Source organism: Balaenoptera borealis (genome assembly GCF_965194805.1).
Source record: "Balaenoptera borealis genome assembly, contig: HAP1_SCAFFOLD_550, whole genome shotgun sequence".
Lineage (NCBI taxonomy): Eukaryota > Metazoa > Chordata > Mammalia > Artiodactyla > Balaenopteridae > Balaenoptera > Balaenoptera borealis.
Window position 1 is genome coordinate 429792 of NW_028123647.1, and position 25723 is coordinate 455514.

General features: G+C 45.2%; 1 protein-coding gene across 1 annotated transcript; it reads right to left on the bottom strand.

The window, feature by feature from the left end:
- Window positions 1–14110: 14110 nt before the first annotated feature.
- LOC309621520 (nuclear RNA export factor 2-like) lies at window positions 14111–20589 on the bottom strand (the record flags this gene model as incomplete). Its single annotated transcript, XM_082408960.1, is given in 16 exon segments — window positions 14111–14282; window positions 14821–14893; window positions 15711–15753; window positions 15849–15964; window positions 16073–16131; window positions 16238–16345; window positions 16488–16543; window positions 16627–16695; window positions 17078–17114; window positions 18914–19150; window positions 19152–19153; window positions 19157–19315; window positions 19435–19566; window positions 19599–19739; window positions 19877–19957; window positions 20074–20589. Coding segments are annotated over 16 exon segments (1581 nt in total). The 5' UTR covers window positions 20170–20589.
- Between the last annotated feature and the right edge of the window lie 5134 nt (window positions 20590–25723).

The following is a 25723-nucleotide window of genomic DNA, read 5'->3' on the forward strand; positions in this document are numbered from 1 at the left end:
TTCCTTCTGTTTCTTTCAACCCCTTCATGGCCTTGCTTCTCATTCATTCTCCCTTCCTAAATCCAGGCCCAGGAATGAAGGTAGGGAATTATCAGGATGGCAATCCTTATAACCAACTCCTATCACCATCCTTAACTACGTCCGTCCTGAATGTAATTTGCTTGTTATGGTGGTACAAAAGAAGACCAGGCCAACATCATATTTTATTTTATTTTATTTTTTATTTTAAACAGCTTTCTTTGGGTAAAATTTATAGGCAATAAAGTTCACACATTTTAAGGGTACAGTGTGATGATTTTTAGTAAATGAATGCAACCATCAACATCTTTGAATTTAGGCATTTCTGTAGTTCCCCAAACTTCCATAATCCTTGAAAACACTAAACCCCCGTACCCAGAGTTAGTACCAGGCAAGCACTGATTTGCTGTCTGTCTCTATGGATTTGCCTATTTTGAACATTCCCTATAAATTGAATCATATAGTATTTGGTCTTTTATGTTTGACTTTGTTCATTTAGCATAATGGTATCAAGGATCATATATGTTGTACATGTATCAGTGCTTCATTCATTTCATGGCTGAATAATAGTTTGTTGTATGGCTATGCCAAATTTTACTTGTGCATTTATCAACTGATAGGCATTTGAGTTGTTTCCACTTTTTGGCTGTTATGAGTAATGGTACTATGAATATTTTTCTCCGAGTTTCTATGTAGACGTGTTTTCATTTCTCTTGAGTATGTAACTAGAAGTGGAACTGCTGGGCCATGTGGCGCCTCAACACGTGAGACAACATTACAATTTCAGATGATTTCATTCCGTAATTGGAAATACCTTGAGAAAAAAAAAAAAGAGACAGGTGAGACACAGTCTAGTGAGGCGACCCTAATAAACATTGTTATCCTGCTGTAGACCTATTTGTAAAATCCCTTCCAATGATGCAAAAGTATGAGACATGTGGGGGACATTTTCAACTTCATTTGAAAGCCTACTGTCTATAGCACACACTTCCCCATTATCTGACTTGGTCTCCATGGAAGGTGTTTTACAATTCTAGATTTCAGGTAACTGACAGTATCAGTTTGCAATGTAATCCTGGTCTGTAGACAAGCAACTTAATTGTATCTTGGGAAGAGAAACCTCTGTCTCCATTTGACCATGCATTTCAACACTCATGATGTATAAATGTGACAAAAAGGTGGTTGTTGACTTTGGCAAGATAAATTTCAGTGGAGGAGTGGAGGGACGTCCCCATTAGATGAGAGATGAAGACTGAGTTGGAGGGGAGGTGGGGGGATGTGACTTGAGTATCAAGAATTCACTGTAGATCTTTGGTTGCAGAGTGCAGAATATATATGTAAAGAGGTCAGTAACCAGAGATGTGGACAGAGGTCCACAGCATTAAATGATGTTCTATAATCACCATTTATAAGATACTTGAGCAGCTTGAAATCTTAATGAGAAGGATCTATCTCTTCTTAGATTTAACATCTGAATTTACCACACCAGCCTTCCCACACTTTATTTCCTTGTTTCCATTCTGGAGAAGCCTAAAACTTACTGAAGGGATAGTGTAGAGTTTCTTCTTAATGTCTGTTAAACGTATGAACGGATGAATAGGTGGATGCACGACGTGTCAAAGATGTGCTAAGAACTTAAGGATTTTTATCCCTGAGTGCAGAGCTCCTCATGCAGATGACTGAACCCATGGTGGTGGGTGGCTGAGAGGATGCGGCTTCTCAGGACTCTGCAACTGACGGCTGCAAGATGGGAGCCCTCAACGTCAGTGTTCAGAAGCGCATTTAGGCAGACTGCCACACCTTATGTCCTGGAGAGATCCATCCCTGACCTGAGCAGGTGAGTTCACAGACAGGCTTGCCTTCCACCTGGGGGAATGGGACTACTGTCTGCTCAGAAGCTTGCTGTGGTCCAACTCTTGTGCCATTTCGAAAGACTCAAGAACGAGCAGATCCAGCTCCTCTCTAAACTTGAACTCAACATATATCACAAAGAGATATTCTCAGTCTCTTTCTAGGGATACACATTGTCCTTAGGAGTCCAGAGGACACACACACACACACACACACACACACACACACACACACACACACACAAACCTGGAGCCTTCATGCAGGCAGTAGCCCTAGGAGAACTTGCTGGCTTATAAGGCCGTCACTCATTGTTTGTTAGGTTGCAGATGTCACTGGACCTTTTTGCATTAATAACTAATGCAAATGATGATTAGCAGAATAGTCTGCATACTAGGAATACTTTTAAATAACCTTACTATCCAATTAAATCTGATGACAATAAGAGAATTTCTATGTTCATGTTTTTCAAGTGTAACAATAAACTACTGAGAATTTCCAGTGTGGGTGTGCATAGGGGGAATCCTACAAAGTCTGATATTGCTGGTGGGGATTGCACTTAGTACAACTTTTTCACAGGTTGATTTATCAATATGCATTAATGAATCCAGGAACTTTTGACCTTCACGCATTTGGAGACTGTTCCTTCAATTATTCATCCTCAGCATAACACCAGCCCCTCTATTATACTGTGCATATTCCTTATGTTGTCTGGGAATTCACTTTCAAACACTAATGACCTAATCACATTCCCTTGTCTCTACAGAACAGGAAATTGAAGTACAATTGATGTTCACCGACTTGCATAAATACAAGCAGGACTATCAGCCTGGCGTCGCAAGTGAAGATAGATTTCAGAAGTGACACAGATCAGCAGGAAAGCAAGACTTATTTGAATACGGTGTCATGTGCAGCTGAGCATCATGCAGTCTGCACTCGGACATATAGGGTGTCAGTCTCTGCTTTTCCTCTTAAGAGAAGGATGACCCCCCAGCCAAGTTGCTTAACCTCTGTACATTACTGTTTCTCCAGCTACAACATGATGTAAAGATATGTTATTCTCTACCTTCCAGGAATGTTGTGGAAAATGCATGAGAGAGAAAAAATGCATGCATTCACAATAGATAAGTCCCTATGACTTTCTGGGTCAGAGGTCCTGCCCTAATATATAACTTTTCAGTTCCAGCCACCCTAAGACTACTCACAAATGGCCGTTCAAGTACAAAGTAATGCAAGGACTTATGCCTATTGAATTCATTCGACACAGAGTATGATAATATCTGAAGTGTAGATTGGAAAGTAATTACGTAGAAATAACAGCTTCTTCTATCCTATCTAAGGTCTCAAAAGTGCTTTCCCAGATGGTATCTCATTAGCCTCTACATCTGAGAGGTTTTATCCAAAAAAATGGCCAGCACGGGGGAAACGATTTACCCAAGAACCTATGATGTGCCTGGCCCCCAGTGATTTACTGTAGTGTTCTTCTGCAAAGCCCATTCTTGCTGGGTTACAGTACATGTTATTCTTTTTTTTTATTATTATTATTGAAGTATAGTTGATTTACAATGTTGTGTCAGTTTCTGCTGTACAGCAAAGTGATTCAGTTATACATATATATACCTTTTTACATTCTTTTCCATTATGGTTTATTACAGCATATTGAATATAGTTTCCTGTGCTATACAGTAGGACCTTGTCGTTTATCCATTCTATATATAATAGTTTGCATCGGATAATTCCAAACTCCCAATTCGTCCCTTCCCCACCCCCTCTCCCCCTTGGCAACCACAAGTGTGTTCTCTGTCTGTGAGTCTGTTTCTGTTTCATAGATAAGTTCATTTGAGTACACATGTTATTCTTAAGAAATTAACATAATTATTAAAAGTGGAATGGGAAAGGATATGAAATAGTGTGAAATGGACCAATGGTTTTCTTTCACACACCCAATGGAAATGCTAGAGTCAGTTTCCCTTTTTCCTAAATTATCTGAGAAATGACTCCAGCACAGAGAAATGACACTGAAGTGAATACGTAATGAAAACTTATACATTTCCCTTCCATTTAATATTTCCACATTATTGTCTTATAATCATGCTGTTTGGATTGTATCAAGGGAATCTCCTTTAAAGGAAGGTCAGGTATGAAATAAGACTATTCATACCTATTCAGTACTGTATGTATCATCTGCCCGATTGACTTTTTGCTCCTCACAGTAATTGTCTAATATGGATAGAATTGTTTCCATTTTACAAGTGAGGAAAGGCAAATTCAGAGACACAGTGACGCAGCTATTATAAAATTTCCCATCTGCTTTTCACATCCCTTTTTGGCAGCCTCTAATGATCACTGCCTAGAGCTACATTTCATAAAAGGTTGCAAAAGCATGATGTACAAATTCTTTAATTACTTCTGCATGTATTAGCGGAAATTCTTTTATAAAAGAATTCTTCCCTCAACAACTATGCGTAGGTATAACATGCATATAACATGCACAGGAAAGGCAAGGTGTATATACAATTCATTGGCAATATTTCCACTTTCAAAAACCAGGTGTTTCCCTAGGACTCTCAAAGGTGAGCAGTGAGTTGGTTTTGTTGGCTTTTTTTTTAAGAGTGTCATAGATGTTTCTATGTTTTTGATGTTCAAATTGTTCTACCTTTGGCCAATGGGAGGCCCTGAGGTTATGAGTCTTTTTGATATAATTTCTGGTATGAGAGTTCAGTCCAGACTCACCTGGTACAATCCTTACCTAGACCAAAAATCAGGCATTTCTCCAAGGAAGCCTGGTTCCTTTTAGTGGGAAATTCAGTCTAGGGACTACAGTTGCTGATTACTACTGTGTTGGTCATTGTTTCTTGCCCTTTCAGTGCATAGAGCCAGTAAACCTAGGTTTCATATTTAAGAGAATTTACAGCATTGGCTTGCATCCTGGGCTGCTCTTCTGTCCCCTTACAGGTACGCATTTTTATCATCTTTTGTATTAACTGTACGGTTCTTAAAGTATAAGAAAATATAACATACATTTGTTTTCTCCCCCTTTCATATGTAAAAGTTGTCATATGCTACACCAGTGCTACCCAACAGAAACTTCTGTGGAGAAGGGAATGTTCTGTACCTGTGCTGCTCAACACAGCAGTCATTAACTACCTGAGTTTTATTCAGGAATTGAACATTTAGCACCTAAAGCGTGGCAACTGTGACTGAGTAACTGATTTTTAAATTTCATGTAATTTTAATTTAACTTACTGTAAATAGCTACTTGAGGCTAGTGGCCGTCATATTGGACAGCAGCAGCTCTACACACTTCTCCGCACCTGGCTTTTATCACTGAACAATATATCCCGGAGATGACTCCACAGCAGTACAGAGAAGGAGTCGTCATTGCTTTTTATAGCTGCACAGTCCTCTCAGATGTAGATGGACCACGGCTTATCCAACCAGCCCCTTATTGGTGGATATGTCTTGTTTCTTGCCTTCTGCTGTATGAATTGTTCCGGCAGGAATGGCTTTGTGTTTATGTCTTTTTGCCTTTTTACATTGTTACTTTGGGATAGATTCTTAGAAGAGACATTGCTGGTTCCAAGGGTAAGTACCCTGGTAATTTCATAACACCGTATCAAATCCCCTGGCTAGGAGTTATACCATGTTAACATTACCACCAGCAATGTACGTGACTGCCTATTTCTTCACAGACTTATGTAAATGATGAGAAGAGGCATCTCGGTGTTTTGTCTGTTTGTTTGTTTTCTTTGCATCTCTTAATCCACAGTTAGGTTTCACACTTTTTAACATGTTTAAGGAACAATTGTTGGGGAAATCCTTTTTGTATCTAGTGCCCTTTCTCCTTCGGAATGTTCTAATTTGCCTTTGCTTTTTCATAATCTTTCTACTACAAGGTAGATAACCTTTGTCATTGATGTAAGCTGTACGTTTCCCAATTTGTAATTTTTCAGTTTAATTTGCTTATGGGATGCTTTCTGCCTCACAATTTTTAATGAAATCAGGTGTATTATGGTTTTCCCTTATTGCTTCTGGATTTGAAGCCATATTTAGAAAACTTTTCTACACTACTGGCTTTTAGAGGAATTTATTGTGGGTATATGTTTGTGGACAGGAGAGAGAGAAAGGGATCATATTTGAGCGTCAGGTGTAAGAGGACCCCAGAAAAGAAGTGACCATCATGTGAGAAATATGTGAAAACCATTTCACTCAGTCAAGAGAATTAGGCGTTTGGACCAGAGTCTTGGTCCTGTGTTTGTCTTGATAGCTCGGTCTCTACTCTTTTCTGTCTCTTGTGGGTATGGATCCAGGCTCCCCCTGACTGGCAGAGAAGGTCTTCATGAAGCAGGAACTCCATGTCACCTCAAATGGACCTGTCAGATGACTAAATGGATAGGACCACCCTCTCAGGGATAAAACATACAAAACCAGTTCTGAAATGTACCACTCTGACTGAGCAAAGGTCTAAGAGAAAATAAAACCTCCAGCTGGAGCCTGTGAGGAGAAGCAAAACTGAGACCAACACTGTTCACCTCATCCTTGACTCTCTGAGTGATGTCCCGTCAGGAGGAGGTAATAGCCTATTCGTCCTATGCAAAAAGACGGGGGTTTGAGTTAGAAGGTGCCACAGTTTCCCAAGTTATAGCCTCTCCCACTAAGCTACATCATTTCCTGTTTCCATGCTGGTTTCCAGGACTCAGGGTCAAGCTTGGGCTAATCTTGCTTAGAATGGAGCCTGAGGTCATGGGGCTCCATGGGGTGGGCACTAACATCCATCTTGTTTCCTGGGGGCTTTTCCAGTTATGCAGGTCTGGAGATGAAGAGAGGGAGGTTGGGATGCAGATAAGGAATTGGACTGACAGTTCCTGCCACATAGTACACACACAGTACACATTAATAAATTAATGAGAAGCGGGATAGAAACTACACATACGCCCGTTTAGTCTTTCTATACACCTCTGAATTTTTCAAAGTAAGTTAAGATCACACTGTACTTGTTTTTTTCCAATAGACTTTGAGGAAACTTTTCACTTCTGTTTTAAAACTATGTATCTTCCATTGAGGGGAAAAAGAAAAATGTGTAGAAAATGGAGAGCGATGCCACCTGGTGACCAGAGTCAGAACTGCAGGTGTAAAAGTCTGACCTGGGGGCTTGGCAAAGGATGGGGGATGGAAAGGACTGTGGTGTTGGTGAGGAGGGGAATGAATTTCATCCTAAAGGCAAGATTTCTAGGCTTCACACTGGCAGCGATCCTTCTGTATTCATGCCCATGCTGGGATCTTCAAGCCCTGGGACCGGAAATCTGGCCCGTAAGTGAACTGAGTAGAAAGCTGCATGAGTTAGTGTATGAATAATTGGTGTAAAGAAATTTGAGACAAAGAGACATATACAAATACACACACATACAAAAAACTGTCAAATCAACTGTTTTGATCTGCTTCCGAATCCATGAATATATGGATAGCGTATTGGTCATCAGTTTGCAATTTTTTGTATTTTCAACATTTTAGTCAATGTTTCCATTCTGGAAACAGCATAGAAATGCAAAGTTATAAAACAAAAACATCTTCTGTCTTCAACAATCCACACTCAGTGATTTATTATCAAAGAAATCTGTTTAGTGTCTAAGTCAATAAATGTATTTCTACACTATTATTTTGTGACTTGGCTGTTGATATACTGGTTTTGCAAAACTTTATCTCAGTACTTTGTTAGGGCACCAATTAATACTTCTCTTTGTTTAACACATATGGAGAAATACAGACATGCGTTTTTGGAAACCAAAATTACATTGCCACACCCATCTGTCCCTACCTTTTGGCCACCATAATACAAAGAGAGTTTCTCTTAACTTATTGGTGCCTACTTTCCAGATTTTTCTCTGTATGTAATGCACTAACATATTTAATCACCCTCATACACCCATGTTGATATATATTCTTTTGCAGAAAAAGGGTCATCATATTTTACTTTGTACATCATGACAACCCTGTTCGCTTAATATGATTTATTTCCTATTAATTTATTTAGCTTGGTTTGTTTTCAAGTGGTTTTTCTTTGCATCCGCTCTTGATATCATTGACCTAACTCTACTGTTTGAGAATATTTTGTACATTGAAGAGATAAACCCACGTCTGAATACAATATCCCCCAGATTTTCACACACCTTTTAATGTTTGTAATGCAGAGGGTATCTAATCCTTTTTAATGAGTTTTAGTGTTTTTATTTCACTTCACATTGTTTTAAAAGGAACAACTGAATAATAATGCCTTCTGGGATGTCGAATGTCAGTTCATAGGATAAAATGTAACTCCAGATTACTTTGTGTAACTCCAGATTATGAATCCTGGAGCAGCAATTGATAAGGTTGTTTCTAGGTCATGTTACTTAACTTTTAAATTCTGTTCCCTGAAATGAATTCAGCAAGGTAGCAGGGTACAAGATTAATATACAGAAATCTGTTGCATTTCATTACACTAATAATGAAATATCAGAAAGGAAAGTAAACCAATAATCCCATTTAAAATCCCATCAAAAAATGAAATACCTAAGAATAAACTTAACCAAGAGGTGAAAGACCTATACGATGAAAACTACAGAACATTGATAAAAGAAATGGAAGGTGATTCAAAGATATGGAAAGATGTCCCATGCTCTTAGACTGGAAGACTTAATATTGTTAAAATGGCCATACTACCCAAAGCAATCAACAGATTTAATGTCATCCCTATCAAAATACCTGTTACATTGTTCACAGAACTAGAGCTAAAAATCCAAAAATGTATATGGAACCACAAAAGACCCAGAATTGCCAAAGCAATCCTGAGGAAAAGAACAGAGCTGGAGGCATAACCCTCCCAGACTTCAGGTTATACTACAAAACTACAGTAATCAAAATAGCATGGTACTGGCACAAAAACAGACATATAGATCAATGGATAGAATAGATAGCCTAGGAATAAACCCACCCACCTACAGTCAATTAATCTTCAATAAAGGAGGCAAGAATATACAATGGAGAAAAGACTGTCTCTCCAACAAGTGATGCTGGGAAAGCTGGACAGCTACATGTAAATCAATGAAATAAGAACGCTCCCTCACACCATATACAAAAATAAACTTGAAATGATTTCAAGACCTAAATATAAGACATGACACCATAAAACTCCTAGAAGAGAACATAGGTGAAACACTCTCTGACGTAAATCGTAGCAATATTTTCTTAGATCAGTGTCCCAAGGCAAAAGAAATTAAAGCAAAAATAAACAAATGGGACCTAATTAAACTTAAAATCTTTTGCACAGCCAAGGAAGCCATCAACAAAATGAAAAGACAACTTATGGAATGGGAGAAAAATGTTTGCAAGTGATGTGACTGACAAGGGGTTAATATCCAAAATATACAACTCCATATCAAAATATAAACAACCCAATCAAAAAACGGGCAGAAGATCTAAATAGATATTTTTCCAAAGGAGACATAAAGATGGCCAACAGGCACATGAAAAGATGCTCAACATCACTAATTACTAGAGAAATGCAAATCAAAACCTCACATGAGTCAGAATGGTTATCATCGAAAAGTCTGCAAATAATAAATGCTGGAGAGGGTGCGGAGAAAAGGGACCCTCCTACACTGTTGGTGCGAACGTAAGTTGGTGCAGCCACATGGAGAACAGTATGGAGGTTCCTTAAATAGCTAAAAACAGAGCTGCCATAGGATCCAGCAATCCCACTCCTGGGTATATATCCAGAAAGAAATGAAAACTCATACACACACACACACAGTGGACAATTACTCAGCCATTTGCAGCAACATAGTTGGACTTAGAGAATATTATACTTAGTGAAGTAAGTCAGACAGAGAAAGACAAATATTACATGATATCACTTATATGTGGAATCTAAAAAATAATACAAATGAATCTATATACAAAACAGAAACAGCCTCACAGACATAGAAAACAAACTTATGGTTACCAAAGGGGAGAAGGAGGGGGGAGGGACAAATTAGGAGCATGAGACTGACAGATACAAGCCACTATACATAAAATAGATAAGTAACAAGGATTTACGGTAAAGTACGGGGAATTGTATTCAATATCTTTTAATAACATATAATGGGGAATAATCTGATATCCAAATCACTTTGCTGTGCGCCTGAAACTAACACAATATTGTAAATCAACTGTACTTCAATTTTTAAAAATACACACAAAAAATTCTGATTCTGATCATTTATAAGTACCTATTGGTCTTGAAAAGAGTTTAGGATTAAATGAGATAACATGTAAAACCCCTTTCATATAGTGGTTGTGTACATGTTAATATCCTACCATTCCGGTTCTCTTTCCAAAGGGCAACAGCTTGTGCTGCTTTCTGGGTCCAGTTCAGCACCTCAAGAATCAGCTAGTCATTGTGGCCCCCACACCCAGTCCTCTTGGCCCACAGAGTAGGATTTCATCCCTACCATCATCTTCATGTCCAATGGGGAGCATGACACAGCCCAGATTCCACATCAGGCGAGTTTTCCACTATCAGTCTTTTAAGCCCTGGAATTCTATCATCTAAACAGGAGGCTGCTGCTTGATCTGTGTAGAGGGCAAAGTGTAGACATTTGACCCTGGAAAATTTACATACTCCGTGAATCTGAGGTTGGCCCTCTGTAAGATGGGACTAAGGGCGCCTACTTCTAGACTTGTAAGAAGAAAAGGAGAAAACCTCAAAGAATGTCTGGCATGCAATAGGACTTTGAGATATATTACTCCTGGCCCACCTTGCCTCCTCTGTCCTATAAAATAGATTTGAAACAGCACCTGGAAATGTAGCAGCAAGAAGAGAACTTTGGTGCCATCTCATCATTTCCTTTTTCCTCATGCTTTCTTGTCTCCTTTTTTTCATTCCAGTTTGACCAGAAGCAATTTCTTATTGAGCCCCAGGAAGAAGAATTAGCACAGAAGAGCAAAGAATAGGAACAGGTCAGCTAGACAGAAGTCATCAAACATATGTCCAGTTCCAGAGCCATCAACTGACCACAGGACCCGGGTTGAGTCTCTTCCCCTGTGTCGGCCTGAGTCCTAACATAGAAGTACACTCAATATAGAAACAGGGGTTAGGGGTGGGGCCTTTTCGGTCAGAAGACCAGGATTTGATACTGGGAACCATTACTGGCTGGTTGACTTACCTTGAGCAAGTAATTTATCTAATATGTGTGCTATAATTGTTGCTATCTTTTATTACTATTGTGGGTTTATTATTCTTTCAGTTTTATGAGTATTATTATTTTTCTTACCACCCAGCCAAGTGTGAGTGGTAGGAGTGGTGATTAGCACAAAGTTAGGGATGAACCCAACTGAGGGTGGAGAATATAGGAAGTGAAAACAGAGAATGGAGGTGAAGTAAGCAGACAAGCCCTGGGCCCTCCCTGGGTGCCAGGCCCTGTGCCCACCCTTTCATGACCCAGGGAAGGTTCTTACCCAACAGCACTCCTGGTTCTCAGCTGCAGACAGTGATGACCTGGGGGCTGCCAGGGAGGTGCCCAGATGAAGGACTATACCCTTATTAGCTCCCTCCCCATTGAAGACCACCAGAGCTGCCTCTCCATTGCCATCTCCCTGCTCTTTGCCTCTGGGTATCGGAAAAGGTACCCCGTGGAAACTTCCACACCTGACCCTTGAAGGGCTTTCCTCATACAAAAGATACTCTACCTTCCTCACTCCTCAAAAGTTGTCCTGCACAACTTACATTCCCACCAACAGTGCAAGAGGGCTATGACCCAGCAATCCCACTACTGGGCATATACCCTGAGAAAACCATAATTCAAAAAGAGTCAGGTACCACAATGTTCATTGCAACACTATTTACGATAGCCAGGACATGGAAGCAACCTAAGTGTCCACTGACAAACGAATGGATAAAGAAGATGTGACACATATCTACAATGGAATATTTACTCACCCATAAAAAGAAATGAAATTGAGTTATTTGTAGTGAGGTGGATGGACCTAGAGTCTCTCATACAGAGTGAAGTAAGTCAGAAAGAGAAAAACAAATACCGTATGCTAACACATGTATATGGAATCTAAAAACCAAAAACGGTTCTGAAGAACCTAGGGGCAGGACAGGAATAAAGACGCAGACGTAGAGAATGGACTTGAGGACATGGGAAAGGGAAGGGTAAGCTGGGACGAAGTGAGAGAATGGCATGGACATATATACACTACCAAATGTAAAACAGACAGCTAGTGGGAAGCAGCCGCATAGCACAGGGAGATCAGCTCGGTGCCTGGTGACCACCTAGAGGGGTGGGTTAGGGAGGGTGGGAGGGAGACGCAAGAGGGAGGCGATATGGGGATATATATATACATATACCTGATTCACTTTGTTATACAGCAGAAACTAACACAACGTTGTACAGCAATTATACTCCAATAAAGATGTTAAAAACAAAAAAAAGTTGTCCTGCACACTAAGGAAGGGGGACTCTGTGGTAAAGAAGGAAGTGCCTGCCTCTCAGAGGTATGTCATCTCCACGTTGTTACCTGACATATTGTACTTTTATCACTAATGACTTTATACATTTCCTATACACAGCCCATCGATACACACACACAAACACACACACACACACACGGAGATACGCTGTCAATTCCACTTGGTTCTACTTTATCTCCCCCATGAAATTGAGCACAATGAATGCTTTTCCAAGTTAATGAATGCATGTGCACATGTATGTGCACTATCATATTCATCAATAGGGGTTTTGAGGGAGTACCCCTGGGGCCTGTTATATCAGGGGAGAACAAAATGACCATTTCTCCAGCCCTAGAAGCCCACTGTCTAAAAGGGAGGCTGCTCCATTGTCCTCTAGAGAGGGCGAGGGATGGAACCTCATTCCCAAACTCCCACTTATCTGGATAGGTGATAGAAGCTATATGAGGAGGAGCTTTGTCATCTGTGAAATGGGACTCATCTTTAACACAGAGCTGTCCTGAGGGGTGAATGAGAAAACCTGGGGCTAAGGCAGGCATTATGGAAAGGTGTTTCTCATTGTTTCTCCTAATGAGAATATCGATATCTTTATGAAGGAAGCAAATCTCTCTCTGGTATGCCTTGAGTTCGAAGTTTTAAAGACAGAAGGATCTCTAGTTTCTTGGGAGACTCAGAAGCTCCTAAGAGCTGCCCAACATCGTGCCTCTGAGCAGACCCTAATCCAGTTCCCCACGCTGGGAAGACAGGCTTGCCTTTGATTCACCTGGTGAGCTCAGTGAGAGGTGGCACCAGGGCAGCAAGCTGTGGTGTTTGCCTAACTGCTGCTCCTAGACTGCTCCGCATGTTAATACGTTTATAGGAAAATTCTAGACCTGTCTCCCATTCAACAGTGCAGGGGTCCTCAGTTCATGCGTCATCCAGCCACGTCACACCACAGTTTCAACCATCTGCTGCCTCCCTGTGAGACAAAAACCTAAAATGTACTACCATTTCATTGAAATACAATTGTCCATTCTTTCATTCACTAATAACTAAATATATATTGGGCTTAAAATTTATACTGTTCCATTTGAGGTGTCTCATTAGCTCTGCAGTAGAAATAAGATAAGAAGGAAAATTAATATATGGGCAAATTTAAGAGTTAAAAATGAGCTGAGATGGCTCCTTCACATTAGCTGTTAACTTGCTCAAGTTTCAAGGCACTGAAGATTAAATAATCCCTCTTTGGACCCCTCTTCCCCATTCAGCCAAAAGCCTCTCTTTCTCTTTGTCTCTGCCTCTCTATTTCCTTCTCTCTCTCTCTCTCATGATGAGACCTCATTTTCTGTAGATAAATATAGAAATATATAAACGTGCATAATAAATATGTAAACACCTACATAAGCAAACTTACAGGAAGATATGATGAAGATGAAAACATTCAACGGTTACCTTTGGGTAGTATGTTTTGGGGTAATGATTTTTTTCCCCCTCCACATATACTGTGACATAAACAGTGGAATGAACCTCATGCACACTCCTGAACACCCAACTGTCTGTTAATACAGAAGCAGCATCCATGAAATTAATAAAAATAATACAAGGCTGCTCAAAATAACTAGTTTCATATGTAACACGAATGAAATGCTCAGATTAAAAATGACTGAAATAAACAAGGACAACAAATTAGCTTCAAGTTCCCATTAATCACTCCTCTACTCCTCCCAGCTCCCTCCTATCCCCACGCAAACCCAGCACTCACTTCTGAGACCACTAGAGGTTCACCTCAGGTGGGGTGGAGGACGCCTGCATGATGTCCTGCTGCTCCTGGGAGAGGGTGTGCATGGAGCTGGAGGTGGGCGTAGGCACTGGGATGGAGAACACACTCTGGGTCTCACTGGGGCTGGCGTCCCTCACAAACAGCTCGTCATTCACGATGCACAGACTGAAGGAAAAATGGGCCCTCAGACTACGCCTGGATGGACACCCACACCCCCAATATTGACTCTGCTCCCACTGGCACTCAGCAACCAGATTCCTTCCACGCCCCTCCTGTGTCTGTCTCCCAGGTTCCTTGACTGGTACCTCTGGCCCTCCCCACAGAGCCCACCTTTGGAGAGACTGTCTACCACCTTCACTCGATTTATAGGTTTATCCCCAACCCACGGGCAATTTCGCATTTACCCTTTACCACAGCCCAAGGGGTGGACGCTCTGATCCCCATTCTCGGAAGAAGACACTGAGTCACAGAGAGGTCATGTGACTTGACCAAGGTCACACAGTGAGTGAGTGTTGGGTCAAGGAGAGAAGGCATAGGCCGATTCCAGAGCCCATGCTCTTCTTAACCACTAGGCTAGACTGCTCCTGGGATCTTCCCGCTGGCTTTCCACAATACCGAGTAAACCTAAGGTCTGCGCCACCACATTCCCAAGCCCCTGAGCCCAGGCGGGGATGGGCATTCCCGCCCACAACAGGGCTCTCACCTGGAGTACCTGGCAGGGGTAGCGATGAAGGTCCGGGTGAAGGCACGCACACAGCCCTGAGAACTTCCTTCCACTTCAACAGCAAACAAACAACAGTACCCCTTAGAGCCACACGTGCTGTACACGCTCAACCGGCGGTCCCCAGTCAGGCTGTGACTGGACACTCATGCTGAGAGGGCAGTTGTTCACGGGGGCAGGGTGTCGGGAATCGGGAGGGCAACTATAGGAGCAGTCTGCGCCCAGTGACAGGGCCCCTGACAACCACTACACAGGTTCACGGGATGCGTTTTTCACAGCCGCCCAAGAGGTGGATACTACTACCCCATTTTGCAAATGAGGAAACTGAGAGGTTAAGTAACGGCCCAAGTTCTCAGAGTGAGTATCTGGGATGAGAGCCACCAAACTCTGCAGCCTGTGTCCCCAACGCCCAGGGTGTGCAGGGCAGACAGGCATGGACACAGCTCAGACCTGGATTGTCTGTGGGAAGCCTGAGGGCTGGAGAACACAGTGAGGGAGGGGAGGGGAGGGGAGGGGAGGGAAATGAAGGGATGGGAAGGGAAGGGGAGGGAGGGGAAGGGAAGGGAGGGGAAGGGAAGGAAACGGGAGGAAAGGGAGGGGAGAGGAAAGGAGGGGAAAGGCAGGTAAGGGAAGGGAAGGGCAAGGAAGGGAAGGGAAGTGAAGAGAGGGGTAAGGGAGGGGAGTGGAAGGGAAGGGAAGGGGAAAGGAGGGAAAAGGCAGGGAAGGGAACGGAAGGGAAGAGAAGGGAAGAGAAGGGGAAGGGAAGAGAAGGGGACGGAAGGGGTCAGGGAAGCTGGGTGGTTCTGGGAATGAGCCTGGCCAGGGGGAGGCAGCAGTGGGGAATCTGGGGAGGGGACTCTACACACACTCACCTTCCTTGAACACCCCGTTGACAGAGAAGCAGAGCATCCTTTCCTGAAAGGGAAGAGCCAAGGTGCCCAGTCACCACCTGCACCTCCTACCCACCTGCGGCTTCCTGGGCCCACCCGAGGGAGGAAGCAGGCGCTCACCATCTGGAACCACGTGTCCACCAAGAAGGAGCTTAAGTCATGCTGAGTCTTGGGCAACACACAGAGGGTGTGCACAATGACATGATTTGTGTGCTTCAGCAGCTGGACCCGCAGGTCTGTGAGGGGAGGGGAAGCGAGCGACGGTCAGGGGCTGCCACGGCCTGGGCCCTATGATTGACCCCTTCACCGCCCTTTCCCACCCAGTCTTCCCATCACACACTCACGGGGGTCCGTGAGCTTCTTCATATTCCGGCTGTCCTTGAAGTACTCGCACAAGCTGCTTCTAGGAGACAAAGAGCAACAGTGGGTGGTGGGTGTCTGCAGGAGCTGGCCTGTGTCTCCTGGGGAGCCACACGGCCCAGGAGCAGAGCCTGTGCTGTGATACTCACGGGGCTGGGTCCTCGGGGTGGAAGGGAATGGTCAGGGAGAAGCAGGCCTCCTTGTGATAAAGAGCCACGAGACACCGTCGGTCTCCATAGTCATGGATCAAGTAGAACCTGAGGGGGAGCAATGAGGACAGTCTATCTCTGTGGTCTGGACCTCACATGAGACTTGGAAACTCCCCTGAGCAGACCTGTGCTTAGGTGGCCTCACCTGTCCTCACCCTCCCCCCTTGCTCAGCTTCCCAGAGGTACTTACTGCTGCAGGAATTGCAGGACTTGTCTCTTCAGCTCATCAGATCCAAAGTAGCTGCCCTGGAATCAAATGGCATTTGAGACTATGCAGTGGATAAAGCCTCCCTGCAACACCCCAAATGTTGTTTGATCCTCTTCCTCACCTTGCAGGGCTTTACTTCGTAGGGAGTGTCAACATCAACGGTAACTGGTGACGGTAACTCCTGGCCATCCTGGAGAAGGGAAGAGGAAGTCAGGAGTGGAGACCAGGGGAGTTGCCCTGGATGATCCGGGAAAAGGATGGGCCCAGGAGGGTGAGGGTCAGAGGTCAGGTGTGAAAGGGCCCTGGAAATTCCATGGGAAAGCTTACACTGGATGTCTTCATCATGAGGTCCTGGAAGTCTCTAGTGTTATATTCAACTTGTGTGTGTGCGTGTGTGTATTTATGGGTATTTTTCCAGCAAGTCTATCCATGTCATTTTCAGGAGTCCATGCCCCCCAAAATGGTTAAGGTTCTGATGCTAATATGTGATCTAGGCAAGACCCAAAGGGCTTGAGGGCAGGTGCAGAGGCCACCGACATTCGTAAGAGACAATGATTTACGTAGGCACTTACCAGGCGTAACAACTTCGGGAAACATTCTCTGATGGCCCTGTCCAAAACCAAAAATAGAGAAGAGGTGGTTGATAGTTCAAGGTTGCAATGCTTCCTTTGAGTTAAAACAGTAATACCATAAACAGAGATCAGTGTGTTCTGGCCCATCCAGCAGCACCCTTTGCCTACCTCTGCTTCTGATTTTAAGGGTTTTCGGTCCACTTCCCTGTTGAGCACTGAGCATCTGTCATCTTACTGTCTGAAAGGCACTGTGTCCTCATCTCTCTCAATACCTTCACTTTAACATTCCTTCCCTCCCTCCCTTCCTCTCCTTCGCCTGGGTAGCTGCCACCCAGACTACTCGCACTCCCTTCTCCAGTGCCACAGGGAGTAGCATTTCAAACCCATACTGCAGGGCTTCCTTCTCCTCCCTTCCTTCCTCCAGGGCCCCACTGAAGGCTGTGGGGAGAAGAGGGAATGGGGTGGGAGCCCGGGGCTCTGCTACCTCACTGGGGGTCCAGCACTCTGGCAAGACCCGGACACCCCCCAGGGATGGCCCAGGATGCTGGGCCAGGGAGGTGAGTGAGGTGGGGCTCAGGGAGGGAGATGGAGGGGATGAAGGCAGAAAGGGAGTGAAGGTAGGAGGGGAGAGATGAGAGAGACATAGGGGCACAGAGACAAGGGAGAGAGAGAAAACAAAGGGAAGGGAAAGAAGCTCTCCCGTGGTCGGGGTCAGGGAAGAAGAGAGAAGAAAGGGGAAACGGCGCCCCTGTTGCGGCTCTTCACCTGCCCCAGAATCGCCCAGACACACCAGGTAGGAATGGAAAATATGCACATGTTGGGCTGGGGCCCCACTGGATGCTGGTTGAAACTTTGTCACCTGTGTGAGTTCAGCCAGACTTGGGCATGGGAAACAGGGCCGCCATGGGGGCACATCTCCCCCAGAATGAGGAAAGGGTCAGGTCCCAGCTCAGTATGGGGCTGAGGATCCGTGGCCCAGTCTTATGATCACCGTCTTCTCTCCTGATGACCCCTGCACCTGTCTGAGTTCGTTCTTTATCTGAGGAATCGTACCTGTCTCAGGCTGCCCAGGGCTCCTGTGAAGGACCAGATGGGATGATGTGACGTGTGCAGGGAGGGATGGGAAGTGCCCCTGAGAGCCCTGTCCTTCTGTCTCCTCTACCACCTCTGCCCTCTGCCTTCCACTCCTGCCTCAGGAAGCCCTCTGATCACTGGCGGGGGCCCACGTCTGGCCCCTTGACTCAAGGAGCCCTGCTTTTTCCCAAGGAGGCTCCAGCTCCTGGCATTGGGCCAGCAGAATGGATGTCATGACAGCAGCCACCCACGGCCTCAGCCCTCAGCATGGCGCACGAAAGCCCCCATGTCAACCTGGGAGACGAGGGGGAACCCCTTTGGAGGAAGGGGAAGAGGGCCCCTCTCAGAACGGGGGAGGCAAACGCCATCTCAGCACGAAGAAGGAAGGCTTCTCTCAGCAAAAGGCCCTGGACTGGAGGACCCTTCTCAGTCCAGGGCGCCAGCATCTGGATCAAGGCTGGTCGCTCCTGGTCCTGGTGAGGAGGAGAAGCCCTGCTTCCTGCGGCACACTCTTGGGAGGCCTTGGCGGAATATAGCTGGGCGCAGAGAGCTGGAAACAGACCCCAGAGCCCCTGCAGAGGTGAGCAGGTCAGGGGAAGGAAACTCCTCACCGGTGATAGGCACAGAGAGAGCAGAAGGTGGGGCCTGTGATCCTCCCAGAAGACCAGGGCTGCCACCTTTGGCAAAGGGGCACTGTCACAGATAGTCTAGGCTCCCATGGGTGAAGGTCACCAGGAAGGGTGACAGGGTGTTCACACTGACCTTACATAGGTGGACTGGTCTGGGAAGGTGCCACACAATGGGTTCCCTTGCAGCCACAGCTCTTCAAGCTTCAGCCCTTTAATCTTCCTCAACTCCCACGCAGACTTCAGCTGAGAAATATGGGGCGGAAGTGGGAAAAGGAATCCCAGGGAAAGAGGGACATCCGGCTCTCTGCACCCCCAGCCCCCTCCCTCCCCCACAGGTACCTTCACCTGCCTCCTGTCATCACTCTGATGGCCACTAACACGCCCCCCCCACTCTCAACCCAACTTTGATCTGGCTCCCTCTTCTCACCTTATTTTTGGAGAGGTTCAGGATCTTGACCGTGGGGGCCATCTGTATAATGTCAGACAGGCCATCCAGCTGGTACAGTTTGCTGCTGCTCAAGTTCAAGGACAACAGCTTTGGGGCAAGAAGAGGTAGAGTGAAGGTTACTATCTAGGACCTTGGAGACAAATCTGCCCTCCACCCCATCTCTTCCACCCCCTACCCTAATACCAGCACTGTGCCTACAGCCTCACCTCAGGGAAATTCTTTTTGATGATCTGCAGGGTGGCAGCCATGCAGCTTCTTTGATTCAGAATTATATCAATATCATGGCCCAACAAGCCTTCAGGAAGGAGATGGGAGGGAATCAGATGGCTGAGTGGGGCCTGGGGCCAGCACCAGCCCCGCCCCACGTTACCATCCCTAAGTCTCCCTCTAGGAAGACCCCTCTGCCGTCGCCCGCCCTAGAATTACTGCTGTCAGGCGTACCTGGGTCAACGCGGAGCCTCCGGAGGTCAAGAGCTTGCTGGGAGACATCAAATCGTTTGCTCAAGGTCAGCTGCGGAGAGAGAGATGGAGAGAGCCGCTCTGAGGCTGTGGTGGTGGCAGGGAAACTGGGGCGAGGGGGACAGGGGCCTGGAGGAAGGAGAGGTGGGTCTGAGCGCTGGCACACAACATGCCTTGAGTCTGCATTACCTTTAGCTGCTCCATTTCTTCTGGCTTCAACTTATCCCGCACAGAGTAGGGAGCAGCGGAGGGGCTGACAAACACAGGTATCTGCAGGAAGAAGAGGTGGGGTAAGCACCAGGAACTCTAGTTCCAAAGAAGACAACCAGCCCCTGGCCTGTACTCCTTCCTCAGGATGAGGTACAGGTAATGCCCGCGACACACACCTTTCGGCTCTCCTCGTCACAAATCTTGTTGCTGACATCCATCAATGCAGAGGCAGTGCTAGCTTCTTGGACAAAGAACTCAGCCCCATTGTGCATAAAGTGGAACTACAGGGATTGAATGCAACAGCAATAGTATCAGAAGCCAACAGACCCTGCTGAACCAGGTCTCTCTCTCTCCCCCTTCCCTGTGCCCACGCGTCTGGCTTCGGCATCCTCTCTTACGTCCACTGGAGTGAAGGGGACACTGCAATGGCGCTGGATTGAGTTCATTAGCCATGTCCTGTCATACTTTACCCCATAAGGAATCTAGGATGAAAAGAAGGGATGGGAGAGAGGACAGACAACAGGGAATTTAGGCTGGAGGACGAACCTTTTCCTGTTCTTTTCCGGCCTTCTACTGAGCTTGACAGGGTTTCTAAAGAAGGGACCACTGGCATGATTTCTTATGGGTGTGTGTAATATGGATTTCCTAAATACTCTTTCTCTCCAGTCAAACTCTCTTCCAAATAATCAAGGTGTCAGAGGTGATCTTCCTTTTATAAATTTCCAGGAGATCCTACCCAGTGCAGACACTGCTTGTCCCTCAGACAAGGTCTCCAGAGGCTCGACCCTCCATCTCCCACACTCAGCTTGCCAAACTGAGACCTCCAATGTGGAGTTGCTCCATATCCTTGGCAGTAGTTTCCATCTTTGCTCTGAGACAGGCTCCTCCGTTCTCCTCACAGTCAGCCTGTTCCCTTTACACTGCTTCTCTGAATCTGCCCTTAGATGAACAAGATTGTTAACTCCTGGTCATAAAAAGGACAGATTACAAACTGTCCCCAGTGAAATAAACCAGCATCTCTACATGAGACCAACACAACCCCCCCTGACTTTTCTCTCTTGCACATTCCATACATTTTTCAGGATACTCACGGTGACCCTGAACCAGCTCCCTGGGGTTCCATCTTGTGTGTTCTCCTGCATTTCTCTCTCCAGAGGTTTTCTGTTTCCCCACACAGTCATATGCATGTGGCCTTCACTGTGCCATCTCACACTCCTCTCGTTGCCTCGGATGGTACAGGGAGAGCTGCAGGGGGGATGTGGAGAGAAGGAGGGTGAGTGGCCATACGTGCTAAGAAAGTCTTCTGTACACCCTCGTCTCTTTGACACCAGCACTACAATTAGGATTGCTCAACCATTATTTCACTTCTAGCATGCTTCAGTTTTGCAGTGACAGAAGAAAAACAAGTCCACGGAGAGTGAGAGAGGTGCATAGTCCCAGGGGCTGCTGTGTACAAACCCTGCTGCCTGGTCACTTACTGTCTTACTTCGGGGTCCTCCTGGACATCCCTCTTCACCACGTTTCCATCATCCTCCTGCAGGTGTGAGGGCTGAGGCTCACCCCCACCGTGTTCATAATGAGGGCTCCTCTTGCCAGAATTACCTGGGAAAGAACTACAACCTTTCTTTCTTCCTTGAGGTGGTCTACCACCATCACTGTATTCTGAAAAGAGGAACAAAAATACAGGTTTGAAGACACATCTGTGGTGCACTTACCACATACCATGTCTTAGGCTAACAGGATGGTAGGGCAGGCACAGTGCCAACCTGGCCTAAGGGACCAATCCCACAAACCTCAGAAAGGACACTCTTCTGCCTGTGCAGAGAGGACAGCCTTATCCGACAGATGGCACTATCAGGGGAAGAATCGAGGAGGCGCAGGATGAGGAAGAGGAGGACAAGGAGGAGAAAGAGGGAGGAGAAGGAGGAGGGAGGAGAGGACAACTGCGTTGAAACTTTTAACACAGTGGAGCAGGACTGATAAGGAACCGAGGTGTATGCGTCCATGGGTTAGACTGGACACCAGTCATATATGTACCAGGAAGGCACCCGAATCTTGCCTTCTCTCAGGACCTTCCAACAACCACACCAATACCTCTCTCGTGCTTCCCAAATCCAATCAGCCACCACACCGATTCCACTAACAACCAGCAAGCTAGCTGGACTTCCTTTGCCGGTGCACTAGGAGCTTTAATGTCAGGTGGCACTGATGTCACAGCCTCCTGAACTGTCTCCCTCCCTCCAGCCTTGCCCTGAACAATACTCTGTTTGAAAGAGCCAGGGTGAGCTCTCTTTTGGGCCAGCCTGAAATGCCTTTCAGCTCAGCAGGCAACTCTTCCTCACTTCAGCTCTTCTATAACAAGGGTGTGAATGATAACCTGGAATGATGTGTCAGCCACCATTTCCAAGTGTTTAGGGATTCTTCTTTTTGCTTTCTATTACTGGTTTCTAATTTGATTCCATCGTGGCCAGGGAACACACTCTGGGACATTTCAATTCTTCTTTTTTTTTTTTTTAATAATTTAATTTCTTTATTTATGTCTGCGTTGCGTCTTCGTTGCTGCACACGGGCTTTCTCTACTTGCGGCTAGAGGGGGCTACTCTTCGCTGTGGTGCACGGGCTTCTCGTCGCGGCGGCTTCTCTTGTTGTGGAGTTTGGGCTCTAGGCACGTGGGCTTCAGTAGTTGTGGCACGCGGGCTCAGTAGTTGTGGCTCGAGGGCTCTAGAGCGCAGGCTCAGTAGTTGAGGCGCACGGGCTTAGCTGCTCCGCGGCATGTGGGATCTTCCTGACCAGGGCTCGAACCTGTGTCCCCTGCACTGACAGGCGGATTCTTAACCACTGCACCACCAGGGAAGTCCCTCAGTTCTTTTTGAATTTACTGAGGCTTGTCTGATGGTCGAGGAGATGGTCTAACTTGGTGAATGTTACAGAGACCCTCGGGGAAAAACCTGTACTCTGCTGTTGGTGGGCGGACTGTTCTATTTATGTCATGAAGATCTCGTTAGTTTCCTGTGTTATTCAGGTCTCCTATATCCTTGCTGATTTTCTCTCTGGTAATTCTGTCACTTGCTAAGAGGGAGGTGGGTGTGGAAGGCCCCCACTATAATTATAGATCTGGCTCTTTCTCCTTTCAGCTCCACCAGTTTTTGATTCATGTACTTTGAGGCTCTGTTGTTTGGTGCATACACATTTAGGATCTTTATGTCTCCCTGGTGTCCTGATCCTTTCATCATTCTGTAAGGCCTCTCTTTGGCTCTTGTTCATTTTCTTTGCTCTGACATCTACTGTATTGGATACTGAAGCCACAGGCACGCTTAGAAAGTGTCCTGGTTATACCTCACCTTTTATTCACTCCTAGGAGTTGTGTTGTTGTTCACCCCTCCGCCCACAAATTCTCCCCTCCAACATATCTAATTCACCATGGGAAAAGATTTGGAAGTTTTTCGGCACCTGCAGAAATAAGATCGTGTCAATTCTCTTCCCCATAGGTGGATTCACTAAGGGTATTTTATTTTTAACACATTCCACTGAAACAGGGAACCAGCAGATAATCATACCAGTGGCTTGTGGGGAGGGAGGATTATGGTAATTACACTGTTAGAAACCAGCTTCCTTTGGGTTGTAATACTTAAGGATCTCCAGGTTTGTGGGCTGTGCCTTTTGTACATTAACTATTCCATGTTGTCTCAGGGCACGCTTACGAGTAAAGATCCGTCCAGGGCTGATCACTCCACGATGGAGTGATTACGACCAGGCCTCAGATGAACTCCTCTGAGGAGCCGTTGCTTTCCCTGTGTGGCCCGCTGTCAGGGCAGTCCTGCTACTCACAACCTTGGGACTTTCCCTGTGTGGCACTGGAAGTGAAAGTAAACACAGATAGGGCATTGGACCCACAAATGCCACTTGCTCGGCCCCCAAACCTCGGAGGGGGCCTGGCGTGCTCTCTTTCTCCCACACTCCACATCCAACTGGTCAGGAAATTCTCTCGGCCCCTCTCTCAAAGTATGTCCAGAAGCCAGCCACTTCTCACCACCTCCATTACCACCACCCTGGCCAAGATACCAACATCTATCTCCTGGACTGTACTGCTGTCCAGCTGGCCCCTCTGCTTTCATCCTGGCTCCCTTACCTGTCTGCTTTCAACCCAGCAGCAGAGCGCAAGTCAAATCATTTCACTCCTCTGCTCAACACCACATAACAATGGTTTGAAGCCCACCAACATGTTCAAAAGCCAGGAGTTCATAATGATACTCATCAACAATAGCAACAACAAAGAGGAACCTTATTGGTGACCTTTGGAGAATGCCAGGCAACCAACTCGTTTTCAGGAAAATCCAGCAATGAAAGGGAAAAATTGACATTTTAAAGGGAGCAGTAAGGGCATGTGGTCTATGTATGGTGTATAGGAAGAGTCAGAGTCATTTGCAAGAACCCACATTCCTTCAGAAATAACGTTGCCAAGGGGAAAGCGTAGAAGGGGGCCAGCTAACAGCTACCGCAGTCCCCCGGCTGACCAACTATGTCGGGTGCCTAAACAGGGCTAGAGACCTCCCTCATCAAGGTGATTCAGACACAAGCAATCTCAGACATCGCCTTGTCAAGTACTTGATAGAATAATCCAGTGAAGCCATGTGGTCCTGGGATTTACTTTGCTGGGAGATATTTGAGAACTGATTAAATCTCCTTCCTCATTAATCGATCTGTTCATATTATGTATTTCTTTACGATTCAGTCTTGCTAGATTGTCTGTTTGGGGGACTTTATCCATTTCTTCTAGGTTTTCCAATTTATTGGCATACAATTATTCACAGTATTCGCTAATAATCCTTTTAATTTCTGTAGTATCAGTTGTAATGTCCCTCTTTCATTTCTGATTTTAATTATTTGAGTGTCTTCTATTTTTTTTTTCTTAGTGAGTCTAACTAAGGCGTTTGTCAATTTTGTGTAGCTTTAACAAAAAGCCAACTCTTAGTTTCATTGACTTTTCTTCTATTGTTGTTGTATTTCTTCTCTATTTCATTTATCTCTGCTCTTATATATCTCCTTCCTTCTGCTAGTTTTGGCTTTAGTTTATTCTTCTGTTTCTAATTTCTTGAGGTGTAAAGTTACGTTGTTGATTTGAGATCTTTTGTCTTTTCAATGTACACATTTAAAGCTATAAACTTCCTTCTTAGCACACCTTTGCTGCATCCCATAAGTTTTGGTATGATGGACTTTCATTTTAATTTGTCTCAAAGCAGTTTCTAATTTCCTTTGTGACTTCTTCTTTGACCCATTCATTCTTTATGAGTGTGTATGGAGATTCCAAAAAAAATGAAAAATACAACTCCCATATGACCCAACAATCCCACTTCTGGGTATATATCCAAAAGAACTGAAAGTAGAATCTTGAGGAGGTACTTGCACATCTATGTTCATAGCAGCACTATTCACAACAGCCAAGAAGTAGAAACAATTAAAATGTCCATCAATGGATAAATGGATGAACAAATTGTGGTATGTATATATATATATATACAGTGGAATATCATTCAGCCTTTTAAAGGAAGGAAATTCTGTCATATGCTACAGCATGGATGAACCTTGAGAACATTACGCTAAATGAAATAAGCCAGTCACGAGAAGACAAATACTGTATGATTCCACTTGCATAAGCTTTCTAGGGACTTCCCTGGTGTTCCCGTGGGTAAGACTCCATGCTCCCATTGCAGGGCGCCCATGTTCAATCCCTGGTCGGGGAACTAGATCCTGCAAGCATGCTGCAACTGAGAGTCCGCATGCCACAGCTAAGAAGCCTGCATGCCACAACTGAGTCCACATGCTGCA